General features: G+C 45.5%; 9 protein-coding genes across 9 annotated transcripts; 6 read left to right on the top strand and 3 right to left on the bottom strand.

The window, feature by feature from the left end:
• Window positions 1–1,406: 1,406 nt before the first annotated feature.
• GLAREA_02592 (N-terminal nucleophile aminohydrolases (Ntn hydrolases)) lies at window positions 1,407–3,230 on the top strand (the record flags this gene model as incomplete). Its single annotated transcript, XM_008087678.1, has 2 exons — window positions 1,407–3,145; window positions 3,194–3,230. 2 exons carry the CDS (start codon window positions 1,407–1,409, stop codon window positions 3,228–3,230), a joined length of 1,776 nt encoding a protein of 591 aa, XP_008085869.1.
• Window positions 3,231–4,085: 855 nt separating this feature from the next.
• Window positions 4,086–5,597, top strand: GLAREA_02591 (DNA-glycosylase; the record flags this gene model as incomplete). The annotated part of the gene is made up of 1 exon (XM_008087677.1): window positions 4,086–5,597. The coding sequence occupies one exon, from the start codon at window positions 4,086–4,088 to the stop codon at window positions 5,595–5,597; it is 1,512 nt and encodes a 503-aa protein (XP_008085868.1).
• Window positions 5,598–6,295: 698 nt separating this feature from the next.
• On the top strand, window positions 6,296–6,911 carry GLAREA_02590 (uncharacterized protein; the record flags this gene model as incomplete). Its single annotated transcript, XM_008087676.1, has 3 exons — window positions 6,296–6,428; window positions 6,525–6,593; window positions 6,775–6,911. The coding sequence occupies 3 exons, from the start codon at window positions 6,296–6,298 to the stop codon at window positions 6,909–6,911; spliced, it is 339 nt and encodes a 112-aa protein (XP_008085867.1).
• A 367-nt stretch (window positions 6,912–7,278) lies between these two features.
• On the top strand, window positions 7,279–8,194 carry GLAREA_02589 (C2H2 and C2HC zinc finger; the record flags this gene model as incomplete). The annotated part of the gene is made up of 3 exons (XM_008087675.1): window positions 7,279–7,425; window positions 7,478–7,583; window positions 7,638–8,194. The coding sequence occupies 3 exons, from the start codon at window positions 7,279–7,281 to the stop codon at window positions 8,192–8,194; spliced, it is 810 nt and encodes a 269-aa protein (XP_008085866.1).
• Window positions 8,195–8,687: 493 nt separating this feature from the next.
• GLAREA_02588 (ALDH-like protein) lies at window positions 8,688–10,580 on the bottom strand (the record flags this gene model as incomplete). The annotated part of the gene is made up of 2 exons (XM_008087674.1): window positions 8,688–10,461; window positions 10,516–10,580. The coding sequence occupies 2 exons, from the start codon at window positions 10,578–10,580 to the stop codon at window positions 8,688–8,690; spliced, it is 1,839 nt and encodes a 612-aa protein (XP_008085865.1).
• Window positions 10,581–11,945: 1,365 nt separating this feature from the next.
• On the bottom strand, window positions 11,946–13,736 carry GLAREA_02587 (uncharacterized protein; the record flags this gene model as incomplete). The annotated part of the gene is made up of 3 exons (XM_008087673.1): window positions 11,946–12,393; window positions 12,440–13,071; window positions 13,131–13,736. The coding sequence occupies 3 exons, from the start codon at window positions 13,734–13,736 to the stop codon at window positions 11,946–11,948; spliced, it is 1,686 nt and encodes a 561-aa protein (XP_008085864.1).
• Window positions 13,737–15,314: 1,578 nt separating this feature from the next.
• Window positions 15,315–16,939, bottom strand: GLAREA_02586 (uncharacterized protein; the record flags this gene model as incomplete). Its single annotated transcript, XM_008087672.1, has 8 exons — window positions 15,315–15,671; window positions 15,772–15,945; window positions 15,994–16,019; window positions 16,079–16,138; window positions 16,197–16,293; window positions 16,361–16,420; window positions 16,472–16,810; window positions 16,859–16,939. 8 exons carry the CDS (start codon window positions 16,937–16,939, stop codon window positions 15,315–15,317), a joined length of 1,194 nt encoding a protein of 397 aa, XP_008085863.1.
• A 366-nt stretch (window positions 16,940–17,305) lies between these two features.
• Window positions 17,306–18,193, top strand: GLAREA_02585 (uncharacterized protein; the record flags this gene model as incomplete). Its single annotated transcript, XM_008087671.1, has 1 exon — window positions 17,306–18,193. One exon carries the CDS (start codon window positions 17,306–17,308, stop codon window positions 18,191–18,193), a length of 888 nt encoding a protein of 295 aa, XP_008085862.1.
• A 949-nt stretch (window positions 18,194–19,142) lies between these two features.
• Window positions 19,143–19,451, top strand: GLAREA_02584 (uncharacterized protein; the record flags this gene model as incomplete). The annotated part of the gene is made up of 3 exons (XM_008087670.1): window positions 19,143–19,163; window positions 19,214–19,316; window positions 19,375–19,451. The coding sequence occupies 3 exons, from the start codon at window positions 19,143–19,145 to the stop codon at window positions 19,449–19,451; spliced, it is 201 nt and encodes a 66-aa protein (XP_008085861.1).
• Between the last annotated feature and the right edge of the window lie 360 nt (window positions 19,452–19,811).

Raw genomic sequence — 19,811 nt, 5'->3', positions numbered from 1 at the left:
GCGCTAAGGCTCTAGATCTTTAGAAAAGAAGCTATGAAGGTGAGCTTGCAAACGCTCTCCTTTGAAAAAGTTCAAGTCGAATCACAAGCATGGCAAGAACATGTTCTTGGTACCTGGTATCATCTACTTATTGATCACAATCAGGGATTGGAACTTACCTGCAATGCCATGTGCCAGGATGCCGTGTATCACGTATTTTCTATGAAGAAATCTGGTGAGCAAGCTTCTTTGTCTTGATAGGGAATTTGCTGTGTTGTGGTTTACATTTGCCTACGTCAAGCGTGAAGGTTGAAAGCGACGTTTGTTTGAAGAAGCAGGAGCAGAAAGAAGCTTTGGAGGCTAGCGACCGTAATCCTATCACTCAATGAAAGGATTTCAGAGTTAGCTAGCCCTCTGTTGCGTGGAAAGTCGCACGCTAGTATATTTGTTGTAGTCAAGTGGAAGCAGTTTGGAAAAAGATTTCAAATTATGTCGTTCCTAGGTGGAAATATGCAGAAAGTGATAAAGTAGCAAACATATCTATAAAACATGTGATAAGCTCCTGAACGACAATAAACGTTTAGCCGCAAAGAAACCAGTTTTAACTCAAACCGTCTTGCAGTAATAAATGCAATGAACATTTCTCCTGTTCCATAAGTCATTCTCACGATGGCTTCCTGAGCTGAAAGAGCAACAGGCGCGTACCATGAGGTGCGAGGATGCACCAATGTGGTATAAACAGACCAGACCGATGCGGAGAAGACATTCGAATGAACACCTTCTAGACTATTTGCCTCTGAATTGTTGTTGCCCTGAATTAATGATCAAAGCCGTGCCGGATTCCATGAATACCTAGGTAATAATCTATGGAGGTACTGGTACGACTGAAAACCAGGCACACGCTCACGTGTACCCCACCACCGAAATAATTGCGACGTAATCGGCGGAGGTGGGGCAAATGATTGCCGGAGTTAAACCGACCGTTGGCGATAAATCTTCGCTTTTTTTCCAGGTGGGATGCCCTTCCTAACTTAAAAAATGTCTCCAGATCCGTTGACTACCCCCAAGGTTCTGTTACGTTGCGACTCTCGACCGAGGTCGAGTTTGATCCCAAGAGAGTATTATCCAGGCTGAAAACATACCAACAGCGAGATCACCTGTTCTCACCCATTAGAAACTTAAACAACCTCCGCTTTTCGCAGCTTTATATCAGGTATGCCATCACCTTCCACTTCTCCAATTACATTTCAAAATCTTCTGATTTTACCCGGTTATGATGATCGAAAATATTCAAGATGTTAGACTTCCTAGCACATTTTGCGGACACCAATTCAACTGAACCACGCCCCTCAACCGTTTTCTCTGATAAGCGTTCTTTACCTAGCTAACGGAGCACTTTGTTGTAGGCATAATACAAATCCCCAGATATGTGTGGAATTCTAGGCTTAATTCTCGGCGATATCGACGACCCGACCTCAACGACCGCGGCAGCAGACCTGCACGATGCGCTCTACTACCTCCAGCACCGAGGACAAGATGCCTGCGGTATCGCGACCTGTGCTTCTGGGGGAAGAATATACCAATGTAAGGGTAATGGCATGGCATCGAAGGTTTTCTCGGATGGATCTCGAGTTCAGGACCTTCCTGGTTTCATGGGCCTAGGCCATTTGAGATACCCAACTGCCGGTAGCAGCGCAAGTGCTGAGGCCCAGCCTTTCTACGTCAATAGTCCTTACGGTATCACTTTTGCACACAATGGAAACTTGATCAACGCTGAATCACTGAGAGAGTATTTGGATAAGGAGGCTCATCGGCACATTAACACCGACAGCGATAGTGAAGTCATGCTTAACATTTTCGCTGCTGAGCTCAACGTAACTGGCAAGGCTCGTGTCAATGACGTTGATCTCTTCAAGGCTTTGACTGGCATGTACGAAAAGTGCGTTGGTGGATGGGCTTGTGTGGCAATGCTGGCTGGTTATGGTGTACTTGGCTTTCGTGATCCTTACGGAATCCGGCCACTTGTTCTTGGTTCTCGCCCATCCGGTACAGTCCATGGAGCTATTGACTACATGATGGCCTCTGAGTCGGTTGCTCTCCGTCAGCTTGGTTTCTCGGACATCAAGGACATCTTACCTGGGCAGGCAGTCATTCTTCGCAAAGGAGGAAGTCCAATCTTTCACCAAGTTCACAAACAACTTGCATACTCTCCTGATATTTTCGAATACGTGTACTTTGCACGTCCTGATACAATAATCGATGGAATCAGCGTCCAGGCTAGCCGTATGAATATGGGTTACAAGTTAGCGGAAACTGTCAAACAAACTCTCGGCCAGGCAGCGATCGACGAAATTGATGTTGTTATCCCGATCCCCGAAACTTCTAATACCTCAGCCGCTAGTCTCTCTGAGCGATTAAAAATTCCATACTGCCAAGGTTTCGTCAAAAATCGTTATGTTTTCCGAACGTTCATTATGCCAGGTCAAGGTGCCCGACAAAAGTCAGTTCGACGGAAGCTAAGCGCTATACCCTCGGAATTCGCTGGACGTACAGTTCTACTTGTTGACGATAGTATCGTGAGAGGCACAACAAGCAGAGAGATTGTTAGTATGGCAAGAGAAGCTGGAGCTAAGAAGATTATCTTTGCCTCGAGCTCTCCACCTATCACACATGCACATATCTATGGTATCGATCTTGCGTCACCAAACGAACTTGTTGCACATAACAGAGATCGTCGAGACATTGCTAGACACATTGGCGCCGAGGAAGTAATCTACCAGTCACTTGACGACCTAAAGGCCGCGTGTGCAGAGCTCTCACCTAGGGGTCCTACACAGGAGTTCGAAGTCGGTGTATTCTGTGGAAAATATGCGACCCCAGTGACGGAGGAATACTTCGAGCATCTCGAGCGGATTCGTGGCGAGAGTAAAAAGCTCAAGGTGTTGCAAGGAGCTAAGGAGATGCTCATGACTGGACAAGCTGGAGAGACGGAGCTTGAGCTGATCACAAAGGGCGCGGCAGTCGCAAAAAATGGCCAAGTGATTCCTGACCTTGCGAATGGAACCAATGGCAATTCATTCAAAGATGACATTCACGGTCATGCCAGACGCAAAAGAGAGAGAGATAACTCAAACACGCCTCCTGTGAGGGATCGTGAAGATATCAGGTAAGACTACCACGCTAGGAATGTGAATGGGAGTTAACGTATCTACAGCATGCACAACTTTGCCAATGAACCACGAAACGGATGAAGGTGATTGGGTTGTATATTGATGACTGGATATGGCGTAAATTGGGTGGTGGTCTGTGCAAAACATGCAGGCGTTGGCTAGATGTCTATAGTTGTCATCTTGGTTATAACTAAAGTACACCGTAGATATCGTGATCTTGGGATAGGTTGTTTATAGAGAGTCCAATCACTAAAACTGTTTTCATTTCAGCAGTCTATCCTTCTCCTCCCTTGTCTGACTGGCCGCCTTAGCATTTCGATGAAAGCCAGCGGGTGGCGGCACATTCAAGCGTCATGCAACACTAAGCTGTACCGTGTAACGGGATTCTATGCCATCGAATTGCGTGTCGACCTGCTTGATTATCAAATATTGTTTCGTGTGTTTCATTTAATAACAGACGCCACCTAGTCCAGGCCAGGTTTTAGGAGGTTTAGCGCTTGGGCCAACAGGCCGTCATAGATTTGTTTGGCTTCCATTCCAACAACATTTAAAACGGCATCAACCATCCTCATATTCTGTAATGTCAACATAAGTTAACAACTGCTGTTCTTCAAAAGATATAGCATACGGGCATCTTCGACTATTCCCAGAAGCTTATCTCGCAATTGTGATCGGTAACATTATCTTAGAATCACCTCCTTGGAAGAATTCGACTAATGATTCGCCAGCTCTCTACTTAGATATCAAACACCTAACCACAAGAGCTGAGTTAGATTGACTGGACTTTGTTGTGCTCAATACGGCCTTCGAACGTGGATGCAATCAATCATACAACGTCCGCGGTTCTGCAAGTATCTGATTAGCGGGCTCCAGCCGCACAGGTTATTGTCGAAGTCAGTAGACTTACTCGCGATTTGCCGGTGGGCTTCTTTTACTATGGCTCCTAGAGGCTCAAAGCCGAAAAGTACGACCGGAATAGTTTCCAGCAAAGATCAGACCAAAGAGATCACACTTGCTCCTCCGCGGCGACGCAGCAGTCGTGTTCAGACTCACCAAAATGACTTTGAAGCAAAGCCAAATTCAACAACAGAAACGGAGAAGAAACCAAAGCGTAGTGTAAAACACGCTTTGAAAACTGAAATCAGCTCTAGTTCGGACCAACCGAAGGAAGTGAAAAGACAAACGCCCAAAAAGGAGAACACTCCTCCTGAAACCGGTTCAGATGTTTTATCACATAACACGGCGGAGGTGGAACTACCAGCAACTCTAGAGGGCAAGCGAAAACGCAAGAGAAACACAGGTTATGGTTTCTCGCCTTACCCGGATTACCACCGTCCAACACCACAAGAATGTGAAGAAGTTCATCGGCTACTCGCCGAAGCCCATGGCCGCGTCAAGCCAAGGACTGGACACATGGCTCCTGTGAGAGGACGCGCTACTTGTGGCGATGTTGAGCTACTCCTTGATGCACTACTGAGAACGCTTCTCAGTGCCAACACCTCTAATACGAACTCAAATGCCGCTGTCACTTCTTTGGAGAATACTTTCCCCGTCCCAGAGGGGAAGAATGTAACTATTGACTGGGCTGCGGTACATGAAGCGACACAGAGTAAACTCGCCGATGCACTTGCATGTGGTGGGCTTCAAAATGTGAAAGCAGGATATATCAAGAAAACGCTACAGAAAGTTTTTGATCAGAATATTCAGAGACGTGATGCACTTCTCGCGGAACAGAAAACGGGTGTCGAAGCCGATATCCCTGGGGTATCTACTCTCTCTTCGGAACAAAAGGCTGCGGAGATTGCCCTTATTTCTGAAGACCCATTCTCCCTTGAGTGGGTGCGAGAATTGGAAACAGCGGACGTCATGGAAACACTAATCAAATTCCCGGGAATTAGTTTCAAAACAGTCTCGTGTGCGATACTTTTCAATTTAAGGCGTCCAGCCTTCGCCGTAGACACTCATGTCCACAGAATGTGTAAATGGCTCGGATGGGTTCCCACGGGACCTGATCAGCCAAAAGATCATCCAGATAAGACGTTCTTTCACATAGATCTTCACGTTCCGGATCACCTAAAACATGCATTACATGTGCTGTTCATTCGACATGGAAAGAAGTGTTACCACTGCAAAGCGAATACGAGTGTCGGCACCACAGCGTGGGATGCAGTCGTCTGCCCAATCGAACATTTATTAACTCGCAAAGAGCCAAAGAAACAGCCTGGCTACAGGCCAAGCGCCAGCGAAGCCAAAAAGCAAATGAAAGAACTTGAGGAGGAAGACTCGGCGGATGACATTGAAGAGCTCAATGGGTTGAAGCAAGAAGGGAATGAAGAAACAGAGGGTAATGATTTTGAGGCAACCTTAGAGCCCCCAAAGCCTAAACGCATGCGAAAGCTTGACAAAAGCCCACTGGCAAAGAGGGTGAGAAATCGAGCACCTAAATAGCAAGGTCACCAGACGTTGATATTTCAGACACGCATAGATTAGAACCATAATGATCAAAGACAATGGAAGCAATGCTGGAATATCTTGATAATATTGCAGTGTAGTGGGATACCATTTCGGCACGTAGAAGTTACTCATGGCATATTAACTTCATCCGCTTGTCTTAGAATATCCTTACTTATCAACATAAGAGAGTTTGTCGATATTCGAACATGGATTTTAGTAGCTTTCAATGCGTAGGCCAGTGATCATTGTCCATCTACAGTTCAACTTTCACAATGAGGCGTAGCCGCGTGTTGGAATGCCGTTGATTAAGCCGACCGTCCATTGAAGCGCATAATGTTACGTACATGCTCGTAAACTTGATTCCTTGAAGTCAGAATCGCCAACGAATCTATTACGGCGAGGACCAACAGATTCTATTGATGACGGTTGGTTTCGAAACAAGATTGCTCAGCAAACTCTGAATTCCAAGCTGAATAGCTGACGGTGGGATCTTCAAAGTCTCGATTGATCGCGCGAGGTGCAGCAAAACAATTCCGTTGAAACCAGTGCCGCACAGCATAATTCGCCGAGGCCATATCCATTCGAGAAACGACTTATGTCACACATTGAGAGAAGCTTTCTGCACCGTATTGGCTTTGTCGTCAACGGAAGGATTCCGATTGCCCATATCGCACGAATTTATTGCCCGGGAGATGTCACAAACGAGCCGGAAACGTGTGAAATCTGCCACTCAAGATGCAAATGTCGTCTTTAGCAACGCACAGATCACACTCGCCGCATACGACATCGTGGTTCCCTGGGATACTTGCCGTAGCTGCACCTATAGTAAGGCTGATTCGATTCAGCAACGGCCGACAACTGTGTAACCAACACGCCTCAGCACGTTTTCATGCGCAAGGGTGCTGCCGAAACTAACAACAGAAAATATTAGCTATGCCACATCCTCTCGAAACTACGACTATCGAGATTGGAATAACAGACAGGCAACACGTACGCAATGTTGGTCAAATTCCTAGACATAAGCGATGCAACTCAGCCATGTAAAATCCTATTTCGGCAGTACTCATTCATTCGACAAATATGCTTCTTCGACCCATGAACCAACATGACACTTAAGCGAGTGGTTGAGCAATTACTTCCATCCTACCACTAACACTTGAAATTATCACAGCTTTGTTGGGAGTAACATTACACGTAACATCGGAGCCCGTTCCGCCTTATAACCGCGAAGCAGAATCTGGTGTCATGCTCGGTGATTGGCCCGAGCGACTTAAAAGTAGAAGAGCTGGAGCAAAATGTCGTGCATAGGCTTCAATATATGTTGGTTTTTTTATCTGAGATTGCACTGTTGGTTTGTTTCATATGGAAGCGTGGCACACCTGCTCGTACCGTAGTCGTATAGTATCATCCAACAAGCAAGCTTGTACCTTTACCTGGCCGCGTTAGACTCTTAGATACTGGCGCTTATACATATCATGGATGCTAGAATAGGCTCCCCGATATAAGATGTGCCTTGTCATACTTGTTTGTGAAAGTTTATGTAGAGGCCCGAACTGTCGGGTCTTCCATTTTCTTTCTTATTTTCCTCCCCATTCTTAATTTGGACAGCAAGTTTCATTGGTCAAAGAAAAGCTTTAGAAATACTTTGTTACACTTGAGGCATCAACACATCGAAATGGACTCCAACTGGAAATACGCCAGCAGTGATGTCGGAGCCGACCACCGGAAAAAGGCCACTACGCAACAAGTTCAGTACAACTGTGACCATGTGGGATGCGAGTCGACTTTTCGGTGTCATTTCAACCTCGTCAGACACAAACAGGTGAGACTAACTGGGTAGTGGAAACCTGTTCCATCATTGATAACAATGTTAGTCAATACATGGCTCTAAAAAAGGGTGCCCTTATGAGGGCTGTAATTATTCTTCTGGCAGGATGGATAAAATGAAAGAGCACACCAAGAGGATGCACAGCTTCGCGAGTAAGAATTTGCACACATGATGCATGTATAATGTACTTGCTGACTGGTACACAGAACCGGAAAACCCGACGATACCACTTCTCGTGGCTGATGAGCCTCGTGCTACACCGACATCATTTGACACAAGACATTATGGCATTAACTCCCAATACAATCTTATGTCTCGGGAGAATGCTTTCATCGACGAAACTCCGTATATTCAGCAACAACAAATGTATTCAGCTTCTGGAAGCTCCAGCTCGGAAGTAGCTTGGAATCAAAACCATCCTTCATTCTTCGATGAAGTCGTGTACAACGATGTTACAGGCAATACTCTGTCAACCTCGAACAACACATCGAGCATGAGTATTTCTGGCCCATCAACAAATCCAAACTCCATGACTTCACATTCACGCAGTCGTGACATGGAAGGATTGAGTGACTGGACGGGTGAGGGGCAATATGAAGATGAACAGTACGACTATAAAGATAACGTGAAGGTTGAAGACAGTGGAAGAAACTACGCCACCCATAGATATGAGTACGCCAATAGCAGCACGTATGCCTATCAACAGGCGTATATTGGACAACAGCAGTACACGAATTCTGGAAACGGCAGCACTTGGCCCTGACCCTTAATTGATAGAAAATTTTGGCAAAAGAAGAAATTCGAGGCAAGCGGAACTGAGGAAACTCTGACGAGTTTGCCTTCCTGCCAATACTCCGCTCTCGATTTATTTCGACACCAAAAGAAAGCAAGACAACAAGAAAGCTATGGCACATTCTCATACCATCTAGAGGCTCCCAAGTTTCCCATCACAAGACGTGTAGGACTGTAGTTTAGAATCGACGACAAATAAATTATACTCAAGTTGTTGCTACTTCAAAATAAGCAGCCACCAAGCAAATGCGGACAAGAGAAGGCATCAGAAACGCAGCGGGATATTCAGCTTTGCACGTACCTAGAGTCTTGTTCTTTTTCAATTGCCCTTACATATCATGGATGATCTGCGGCGAGGCTTCGCAATCTCTTTGTTTGTCGTAAATATTTGCATACATTAAGGGTATATTTAGAAGGTGCTCCAAATAAAAGCCTTCGAACTATTTCCAAGCGTATTTAAACGCTCACAGATTTTTGAGGATGTTCTTGAGACCCTGAAAACGGCCGATGACGCCCATGCCATAACCAAGCTCCATTACCGCTTGCATGAAGCGAAACCCCTTTGAAGTATCCGGTATTGGGTACTGGATCTGAGCCGGGATTGCAGTTTTGATGCCAGCCCAGCTCAATCTATCTTCACAGATAGCCTTGATATTACATAAACCTCTCAAGCCCTCTTCGCCGGCAAACCTGCCATAACCGCTGCCACCAGTACCACCAAAGGGCAATTGTACGGCATAGAATGCTCCAAAATCATTGACAGCTACCATTCCCGTCTTGAGATTTCGCAAAAGTGCAGGAATCTCAAAGCTGTATTCGCCAAAGACAGACGCACCGAGACCAAAATGCGGGGCGTTTGCTATCTCGCATGCCTCCTCCGCTTTCGAAGCACGCATGAGTATACAGATTGGCCCAAAGCATTCTTCCTTTGCAATTTCCATATCTTTGGTGACGTCGGCGAGGAGGGTTGGCTGAAAATAAAATCCGTAACGATGAACGGGATGCTTATACCGCTTTCCACCGACGAGTAAACGTGCTCCATCTTTGACGGCTGATTGAATTAAACTCTCAAGACGGTCGAAAGATGCATCAGAAATCATCGCGCCAACATCAATCTCCTCCCCCTTTTCTGCATCGAGAATAGACCCAACACGAAGCCCTCGTATTCTTGGCTCCAGAACTAGAACAAGTTTGTCGTATACTTTCGGGCAAGCAATAATTCTCTCAATACCAATGCAATTCTGTCCCGCAGCTTGGAATGTACCCCGTAACAGGATTTCAATAATGCGCTTGAGGTCTTTTGCCGCCGAGTCAAGGATGATGGCCGCATCTTTCCCGCCCAACTCCGCGACCACAGGTGTCAAAGATTTTGCAGCGGCCGCAGCAACGAGCTTCGCCACCGGTCGACTTCCAATGAATGTTACATGCGAGATAGAAGGATGCGAGGTTAGGTGGTTCGCAGTCTGAGGCCATGTTATGACAGTCTGAACAAGATTGGGATCATGTCCGCAAACGTGGAGGGCGCCTTTTACAATCAAGGTGAAATAACTAGCACTCCAGGCTGTGAGCTCCGAGGCCTTGACGATAATACCGTTTCCAGAAAATATGGCCGAAATCATAGGACCCATGAGATTATGAGCCGGGTAGTTCCAGGATACCAATGCCGCCACAACGCCTAAAGGCTCGTATTTGACAGTATTTTTCTTGTGCGCCATCAGAAGATTTGTGGGTCTTCTCGAAGGGCTGAGAGCCTTTTCTCCATGAAGAATGGTCCATCGCAGTTTCTCGACTGTTGTCAAAATTTCCCCCAGTGTAGCATCGATCAAAGTTTTGCCAGAGTCCCTACACGCGACTTTGCAGATCTCTTCCTGGTTGTCCATTATGAAAGCCTGTATACACCTCAGAACTTGTCTCCTCTGCATGAATGTCGTGCGCTCCCATTTCTTCTGCGCGATCTGCGACTTTTCAATCGCTCGGTCGATACCCTCAGGCGTTGCAGGGTTCACAAAACCGAGAAACTCTCCAGTAGCAGGCGCATAGCACTGAATAGCCGTGGTTCCAGATGTTTTGATATTTGCCTTCTCCAGAAATTTTGAGTCCTCCGAAATCTTTGGGAGATCAATTGTGTATTTGATTATAGGTTCTCGGTAAAGGTAATCCATCATTCTGTAGACGAGGTAGATGACTACCACCACCGTAATGGATGCGCCTATTGCTGCACCCCATAACAGCTGTTGACTATAGTCCACATCAGTTAGGTCCAAAGATTTTCATGCGGTTGGAGCTACTTACACCTCGCTCAGCTCCCAGCCCTGAAGAAACCCATCTGCTTGTACTGGAAACTCTGGTTCCGCCATTGCGCTATGCAAACGCCCACGCCACTGAAATTGATCAACTTTCAAGAATTGTGACTATGGCTCGAAAATTGAAACTCGGCCATTAAACATAGCACAAAGCCGTTCAAGATATACAAGAAGAGAAGTTTGTCAATGAATTACAGATGCGACCTCAGATTGAAGAGTTCAAGAAATTGTTGTCTGGGGAAAGCACAACCCCTGCTAGCGCTGTCCTCTGCGAATAGCCCCACCGGCCCGGTAGCTCCGATACGACGACGAGCTAGTATAAATCTTCCACAAAGCAAAAAGCACGTATGTAAGAAGGTACTGTTCTGTCAAAAGGCAGTATAAGGTCTACACAGTAGTAATACAATACTTTCCAGAGTGGTTTACAATGTCAATGGGGGTGGAACTTCAAATTGACAGGAAACCGAGACTGCTCTATAGGCAATATATCAGAATTCGTCTCACGAGCCTGTATTTCTTACAGAACTACTCCAACTATCAAAATATTCAGAAGTAGCCTGCAAGTACTCAATCACATTATTTCAAAAACTAAATCATTCCCACCAAGGAACATCCCATACCTGCGAACTCAATCACCGCCCACCCAAAGTTCGATCTCTTCTTTCAGCACCCAAAAACGCACCAATATATGAGCCTCTAGACTTTGATATCAGATTTGCCTTTTGTTGCACATCGAACTCATGAAATGACGCTAAACCTTCAATATTAGCGTGTCTTGGCGGCATTTCAGTGGGTCGAAGAAAGTTTATTTCAACGACATTCGAGGTACGACATGCAACAAAAGTCCTGTCGACTGACTGACTGCACTAGGTATTCACCTTTAAGTGACAGATCTGAATTTGGGCGGTGAGTGGGTGGTGCTGGTGAGTTGGACTGGCTGTTTTGTTTATAGATCGTAATACGCGTTGGAAGTGAGTTAAGCGAGGCTCGATATATCAACAAACATCTCAGATTTTGGTTCGTCGCAACTGCCTTGGAGTTTATTCTTTTCCTTGCCTTTTGTTTCATTACCTACCGAGAAGTAAGCTATAAGCATGAAAACATGTCACGCTTCCTGCGGCGGTCTGTGAAACCCTTACTCTCCAGTCAGGGCAGAACATACACGCTTCGATGGGACACAATTTGGAAAATAGGCAGTAAGTGCAATTACCAACAAGTATCCAGAAGTACTGCCTGGTCTTAATTAGCTTTCATTTCAGATCGATGGGTCTGTAGAGAGAAGGGTGTAGATATTAGATACTCGAGACTCTACAACAACCACCGAAACGCCTATCCCTATGCTTGTACAGTCCATATTGAACGCCGCTACCCAGCAACCCATAAATCTCCTGTGATTTGCTCAAATTTACTCGTACACGATTAGACGTCCCTCTTACCCAATGCGGCAGAAGCTGCAATAGCAGCATCTTGTCTCTGCTGGAGCAGGTTTACTCTTCTCTCCTCTAATGCACCAAATCTCTCCTCCTTCAACCTTCTATGTCTCATCTCGCGCTCTCGTCTACCAAGATGTAAACCAGTGTCGTCGTTTATCCAGTCTCGGCCTTTCGCTCCGGATTCGTTGAACATAGTTACGCGCTGAACCTTGCGGAGTTTGGTAAGGCCATAGCCACAGACTATTCCAGCAAATACAATGCACCAACCAGTAACGCCTATGAACCCAACATCCGACTCTTCAATAAAGTTTTTCAAATTCATACCGTATAATGCAGCAATGAATGCTCCCGAGCCAATACCCAGCGTCCCGATGGAGAATTTGAGATCCAACAGCATGAGAGAGTTGCGGTTTGAATCCAGGATAGCTTTGACGCTAAAAACTGTCAGTGTAGTTCTCTGGAATGAGATTAGGTCCTTACATTTCTTCGGTGTTTCGGATATTAGACACCAAATTTCCTGACTCTTGCACGATCTCGTCACAAAGTTTGTGATACGACTCAAGCAACATTTCCACTTCTGTGTGATCATCTTCTCCACGAACCAAATCATGAGATTTCTCTGTCAGATACATGGCCGCTAAATCATCATCGGCCTCCAACAACTCATCTATAGAATCTCGGACGAGCTTGGCTTTCTGCTCAAATGTACCCAATTTCTTCGAGTAGATAAGTAGATTTCTCAACTTGTCCCGGTCAATGTCTTCTTCCAATTCCCGAAGTACCCTCACAACTGGCTCCCGAACACCTTCAAACTCGGTTTCTAGACTGGTAATAACAGATACCAGGACAGCTTCCAAAGCTCGGAATTCATAGGGCAGCCCTCCAGCAGAGATAGCAGTTTGCTTTTGTCGCAGTTTATCTTCAAGGTCATATATAAAAGCAGATTGGTTGTAGGAATCTGTGGTGCCGTATGCATCAAAGACTAGCACACGATTATGCTTTATCAACACTCGAAGATGGAGGAGGTTTATGAGGATGGCAGAAGGGCGGACGAGGATGTGTGGAAGGAGACTGGAATCAATCTTGCGGAGATCACGAGGAAGGAGTCCGTACTATTACCAAAGAGCGGATTAGTATGTACCTGCATTGATTATATGTAGAATATGCGTACCTTTGCTATCAGCTCACTCTTCTTAAACTCCCCACTGGCAAGCGTGACATTGCCAAACTCGTCCAATTCCGTGCATCGAACTTTGGGTTGCGCTGCAGCCTTCGCAGAGACAACCCTTCCCAAGCTAAATACTGAAGTTTCCATGCTTTCCTCTCGTCCTCGGGGAACGTCGTCTGGTCTTAGCTTTCCCCCTTCGCCACGCCTTGCATGGTGTTTCGATCTAGCCATCCACCGCCATGGTCTTGACCACGATGAGGCATTCCGCTGGCTATTCGGTGCTAATCGAGTATACGGAGATCTGCCAATCGACAAAGGTTGACATTGTAATCGTGCACTTTGGTTCACAAGGCATGTTCTGACGCGAAGGGGCTCTTTCGTATGTCTAGAAGCAGAAGGCAATGATCCATTATCATAGGGCTTTCTCGACGTAGTTCTTGGTGGTTCGTGTGGTCGACTGAGATATGAATGCGACTTGGTCGGAGGAATGTCGTGGTCGGTCAATCCAGTTTGTGAAAAGGGGTTGTAGAAGCAGGCGGCATCAGATTGGGATTTCAAGAACTTTAAGAGTGCTGAAGATGGCGCAGGAGCTCCTAAGACAGGCCTCATAGCAGCTTGAGGAAAAGTCGCGATGTGCTGCTGCAAATATCTGTTTGCGACTGGTTGAAGATCGCTTTTGGCAGCAAGATCTTTCTGAATGAAGCTTGGACCACATGACGATTAAATCTCGAGCCTCGAACCTCGAGACTTTCAACTCAAAGACTCTCGAATAAAATTATCTCACAACATCTAATTACCTAGTTTTAGAGGAATGGTATATACTATTGGACATACATACTCGCTCCAAGTTTTGTGAAAAACTACTACTGGCTTGGAACAACTATTTGCTCACTGTTTAGTTGCATTCCTTATACTCTACTTTATGCATTCATATCCGCTATACATATACTTTCAATGATGTTTTTAAATCACGACTCAAAAGTTGGGGGATTAGAGATCAAATGAACCTGGTGTTCAGAGCCTCTTTGTGTGTTAACGACGCCCAAGATGCGAAAATCTGCTATGTCTCTTAGTCTCTCTCTTAGGGCAACCTCTTCCACAACACATGAACATAATTGACTTGATCATAAAGAGTCTATCATTACCGTTACTAACTATACAGCGCTGCGATCATCTGCTACCGGGTGATCTAATGGTATAAGGCCTGTGTCTGCTAGTTAGCAATGTTATCAACACCTTGAAAGGTTTCAGGCATGGAATACTTCAGAAATTAGTAGCCTCAGAATACGATATTCTGAGCAATCGACAAAAACTTCCTCCCAGCTAGGCTGAAAAGGAGTAAAAAATTGTCTTGCCCAGTTGTTAACATAGTGAACTTCTGATTTCCGTCTCAACTAATTATACACCTATAAAACTCTATACGAGTATTGTTAAAGAAGATTTAAATGCTGTGTAAAGGTAAGGACTGTACACTCGAAACTAATGGTACATTACATGTAGCTCCCACTGATTTCCCTAAGAACAACTACAAAAAGTTGACTTCTTTTTCCTACGGTTAATGTATATATTCCACGCATATCAAATATATGTATGCCTAGACTTCATAAATCACTTGTAAGATCCAGCAGACGCACAAGCGTAACTGAAAGTGGAAGCTCACAGCAGTAAGCTAGTAAGTCTAAACTTATGTAAGGCTTCCACAAAAGTACAGCTATGCTCAGGACGCTTAGAAAATGCACATTGGCATTTTGTAATATTATCTTAATATGTGTTTATCCATTGACACATCGTACTACCTTAACAGATTCCATTTCTGCCGTTCGCATTTTGGATTCTTGAATATTTGTTTCCTTGACATTTTGACTTTCATAGAACGATCAGACGCTATTAGCCCTTTGAGTTGACCTTTTATCATTTCACCCAGTCACTTCAATAGACCCGAGAAATAGGCGGAGGGTACTGGAGAAAATTTAGAGCAACTTGTTCTTGTTTTTGAAATCTTGTCTTAACAGCCGTATAAGCTTCTTTGCTAGACGTGCTAAGATGCTGACAAGTCACACCAGTCTAACTAGGCAGTTTTAGGTATTTCTAGTGTTTGGAATCATCTTGATCTAATCCCCCATTCCGCCACATATCAGACTTTACGTGACTTTCCACTACCCTTCCGCCCGCGTCATTTTTCGCTCTTCAGTGGCCAAGAAATTTTTGAAGAGCGCGACATTCCATGATCGTCTGTGCTAAATTTGCGAGCGGTTGATTGCCACTCAGTTCTCCTTCCTCCTTGGTGAATTCGAGCTCTTCTAAAATCTTATAATCGAGCATGTCGCGGATCTTCTTGGACTGTGGCCTCATTATATTCTGGTATGCAGACTCGATGGATAAGATCAAATGCGTAATTACATTTGCCTTGTTTCCACCGACATTGCGAAGAGCCCACCGAAGCAAGGAATGGTCAGTTCTGGCGGCAAGGCCTAGCCAAGATAGAAGCACGACAGCACGAGTGTCACCTATTGATATTGCGTTCCTCATACCCGACGTTGCAAGCTATGAAGCAATTAGTAACAAGTTGACAGACGAATTCGAACTAACGACTTGCCTCTCCACTTATGGAGTTGTGCCATTCAATGCGTGCGCCGGATTTGACGAGCCAGAACAATAACCGGATATCTTCCTCGTTCCAAGGGCCAACTAGAATTCTGTTTGGAAGCTGGGCATCGTGTTCAATTCCTGCTTTGCAATTATAGTCGATAAGAACCTCTGGGTCCGGAGTATCTCGTAAACAATAATCCGAGAAACCATCGAAGTCGTCGTCAAAGTTCTATCTTGGTGTTAATGTAGTGCGAAAACAGTGCCGCTCGAGTCTTACGTATATTTCCTTTGGTAATAGCTTTCCTTTACAGATGTCTCATCAGTACAGTTCGTCCATACGGAAACTGAGGTTTGTGTCTCACCACTTTCGTTCTCCCAACCTGTTCGAAATCGATTAACACCTTCTGATTCTCTTACGAACCCTGCAAGTTATTCGTCAGCACCACAAAGTCAGTGAAGAGATCTTAAAGTTGGACATACAAATGGCACCATCAGGTATATTATGCTCCAACAGCCAGATTTGCTTTGCTTTTAGAATGACTGGCGTTCGTGCCCAGCGACACGAAAGGACATTACTCTAAAACAGCCTTTAGCACATACTAACAAGGGAATCCCTCTCGATACGATACAATGAGACTACTTACTTGGAGAACTACTTGAGAATCCACGTCATACTTCGGCGGCCCGAACAATAGGTATGAATTCTAGAGCAAATATCAATACAAATTATGTTGCTTTAAGTTCAGTCTGCTCACATCGGGATCTAAGAATGCTCTTCTGCAACCGTGAATGTCAAACTCCTGTTCGAATTGTTTCCAATACTCCCATGTAGGCCCAAAAGCAGCTATGACAGTTTTGTGGTAAATAAGTTCACTGCTCAACTTTCCGCTGATGATCGGACTAGCTCTAGGAAGATTGATGTTCAGAGCATAGAGGTACACGGTCTCAAGTAATTCCGTCGGTAGTCTTTCGAGTAGCGACATTTTTCTTCGTGATTTTAAGGACTTGAGAGATCTTTTCTTCGAGCCTTTTGCCCGAAATTCCGAACTTTGGGAATTTTCACTTTTAACAGATGCTGAAGCGGGAGATATCTTCTGTGGCAATCTTTAGCAAAACCCTGCCTGGGGGAAGATAAAACGTACTGCGGCTTTCCTAGACGCTTTTTCGTCTTTTTCGGATCTTGCTTTCCGCTTTCCGGGGACTCTGATGGGTGTAAGTTGCATTGCAGATGGTGGTGGGACAGAATACAAGATGGTGTTTTGATATGGAATTTTGAGAAAAAGAAGTACCTAGGTAGGTAGCCTTGCAGGAGCAGGGGCAGAGGAAGTAAGCCACAGTGGTAACGATTGGACATCACAGAGCGGCCCCACTTGTCTACCTTGCTCTCCACCACGACATGCCATCCCTCGACCCTCGACCCTATTCTGTTGAGCAAACGTCGATACACATACTTCATTCTCTAGTTTAATTAGCATACCTACAGTTTGTGCTTCTAAATTTTCGAGCCGAAGGATACGCATCTTAGCAGCCTCGTAGATTGCCTTGTGTTAAGGTCACATTTGACATTTTCTTCGAATTCTTTCCAAGACATGTCGCACCCCAATGAGAGTCCGAATGGTGTTCAAGACAGAAGATCGCTTTTCTCCGGACTCCCATTTCCATCAGAGTTGCGTTCCCAAATATATGAGAATATCTTTCATTCCCGTCCATCGACATGCCCAACAGCTATAGCAGATGCCACTAGAGGATGTCGTTGCGGAGAAGGGCTGTCTCGAACCAGCAAACAATTCTACCTCGAATGCCGTCACCTGCATTTCCGTAGGGCTACGTTTAACTTTCGAAGTGCCAACGCCTGTGAGAAGTTTCTAAAAGCAATCGGAGCCAACATCGGACATCTAGGAGCCGTGGCCATCGGATTTGATACGCACTCTCATAGAGCTTGTGTCGATATGGACTCGGTATTGGGGCTTCTCAGAAACGCACCGAATTTATCCAGCTTACATCTTGACATAAAAACACCAACCCAGCCTGGCCACTTCTCCAGATCGCCTCTTTACTGGACTGATGTGATGTTGCCAGCAGAAGCTTACGATATTCAATTTCGAGCGCTGCGACACCCACTAGCTGAATTGAAGACGCTTCGAACTCTAACGGTCGCTGGTCACCCAAAAAATGATGAATGGGAAGAAGCCGTGTGCCAATTTGTTGTAACCATCAACCAAAAGGCTCGGGAAGAAGGCAGATTCCCTTGCATTTTTGAGAAGGAGCACCGCCTGGTTCACCAGTGGCTGTATTGCATTACCCTCGATCACGACATGTCACGAATGAGTTATGCACCTCCAGGAACTCTTGTGTCTGATACTTCGTGGATTGTTCAAGATTCAAGTGGTTATCAATTCATGACTCAGTCAGCTGGAATCGACAGTTTGATTGGGAACTTTACGGAAGTCCGTTCGGCAGCAGATAATGCTTCTTGATGAACTGGGGAGAATGTCCCCAAGTTTACTTCTCTGGATTTTATCGAAGAGTGGCTCATCCAACGACTTGAGTGACTTCTCCAACGACTTGAGGAAGAGCGGATAACCGGCGGCCACGCCAACAATCTAAAAAACGAAAAATGCTTGGTGTATCAAAGTCGAATACTTGGTACCAATAGGCCGGACTCCAGATCATGAGACCAAAGATAACAGCGTCGCAACAGAACTCACTCAGCACGACTCAGCCACACTTCATGACTAGGTGGCCACTAGAATTGCATGGCATTATTGACATCGGGTTCTTTGTTCTGGATCGGGATGTAACCGGGTTGTTTACTCACTTTCTCAACCACATGGTTGACATCACCAGCCACACTGTGGCTAATGACGGTGGAGATCCTGTGGCGCACCATCGTATTTCTCGATGTTGATGGGTTTCGGCACCCTGGCGCTGCTCATCCCTACCCGTTCGACTCCCGTTTGAGAATTTTCCTTGTTTTTCGCGCTGGCAGCCCTTGACCGGTCGGGCCAGTAATCATCTCGGCCAGCGCTTTGTGCATTTTTTGCAGGTTCTGTCCTATGAAACGGCCTGATATGGCTGAATCAGAGTCAAACGACGTCATACCGGTACGGACATCCCTGCCGCAGCATCTTTGTTTGTATGCGATTCTGATGAATCTCATTTCCCGAACGGCAAAGAGCCTGCAAGACAATATATCAGGTATGACGCGTGATACGAAAGACGTAGCGCTCATCGGGCGAGATTGGAGGGGTTGGTTGTCGTAGGGAAAGTATATAGAAGCTAGTCGCTCAGCTTATTTTCTATTCTTCCTTCTTCATACCACATCAACAGTTCTCGATCTACCTGCAAACCAAACCAAAGCTATCAGAAGCTATCTCCCAATAATCACCACAAATAAACAAAGTCGCTCAGCGCCAAAAAATCAAAATGGGAGCCGTTGTATCTTGCGTTCGTCTTCCCGGCTCTAGTCCTGTCATATCCGACTAACGTCGCCTTAGATCCAATCCTTATGCCGCACCATCGGTTCGGTGCTAATGGCCATTGTCAATGGCATTGCATCCATCCTCCAAGCTATCGTTTCAGGAATTGCATCCTTCTTTAGTGAGTTACTACCCAGCGCCACACCTTATTTGAACAACACAACTAACAAACCACCCAGACATCCTCATCTCATGCCTCACCTGCGGAAAAGCTGGACGAAGACGTGGCGGCGGAACGACGACAAGTCGAGTATAATCCCCTCTCTGTCACTGCATCGCACCTCCGCCATCACAACATGATGGAGCCGAATAGCCACCCCTTACAACTGGTTTGACAATGCGGACGTACGAGCAGCCTTGGGATGTTGACAGAGAGGAACATGACGTCACGGGGACGAGGGGACATTAATTGCGATTGAGGATGTGGTTTTTCGCGCACGCTTTTTGCACTTCTACCAATACCCCGGTTCTTTTTTATATAAAGACCACGAATGATTTTGTTAATGAGTATTTATTTTGGGGATGGAATCGATGGAGCGTTGAGCATTTGTTTAGGGGGATAGTAATGAGATTAATGATTATTCTCTACTCATGACTTTATATCTGCTGTGACTTG

Source organism: Glarea lozoyensis (assembly GCF_000409485.1).
Source record: "Glarea lozoyensis ATCC 20868 chromosome Unknown GLAREA6, whole genome shotgun sequence".
Classification (NCBI taxonomy): domain Eukaryota; kingdom Fungi; phylum Ascomycota; class Leotiomycetes; order Helotiales; family Helotiaceae; genus Glarea; species Glarea lozoyensis.
This window is presented reverse-complemented; position numbering and strand designations above follow the sequence as displayed.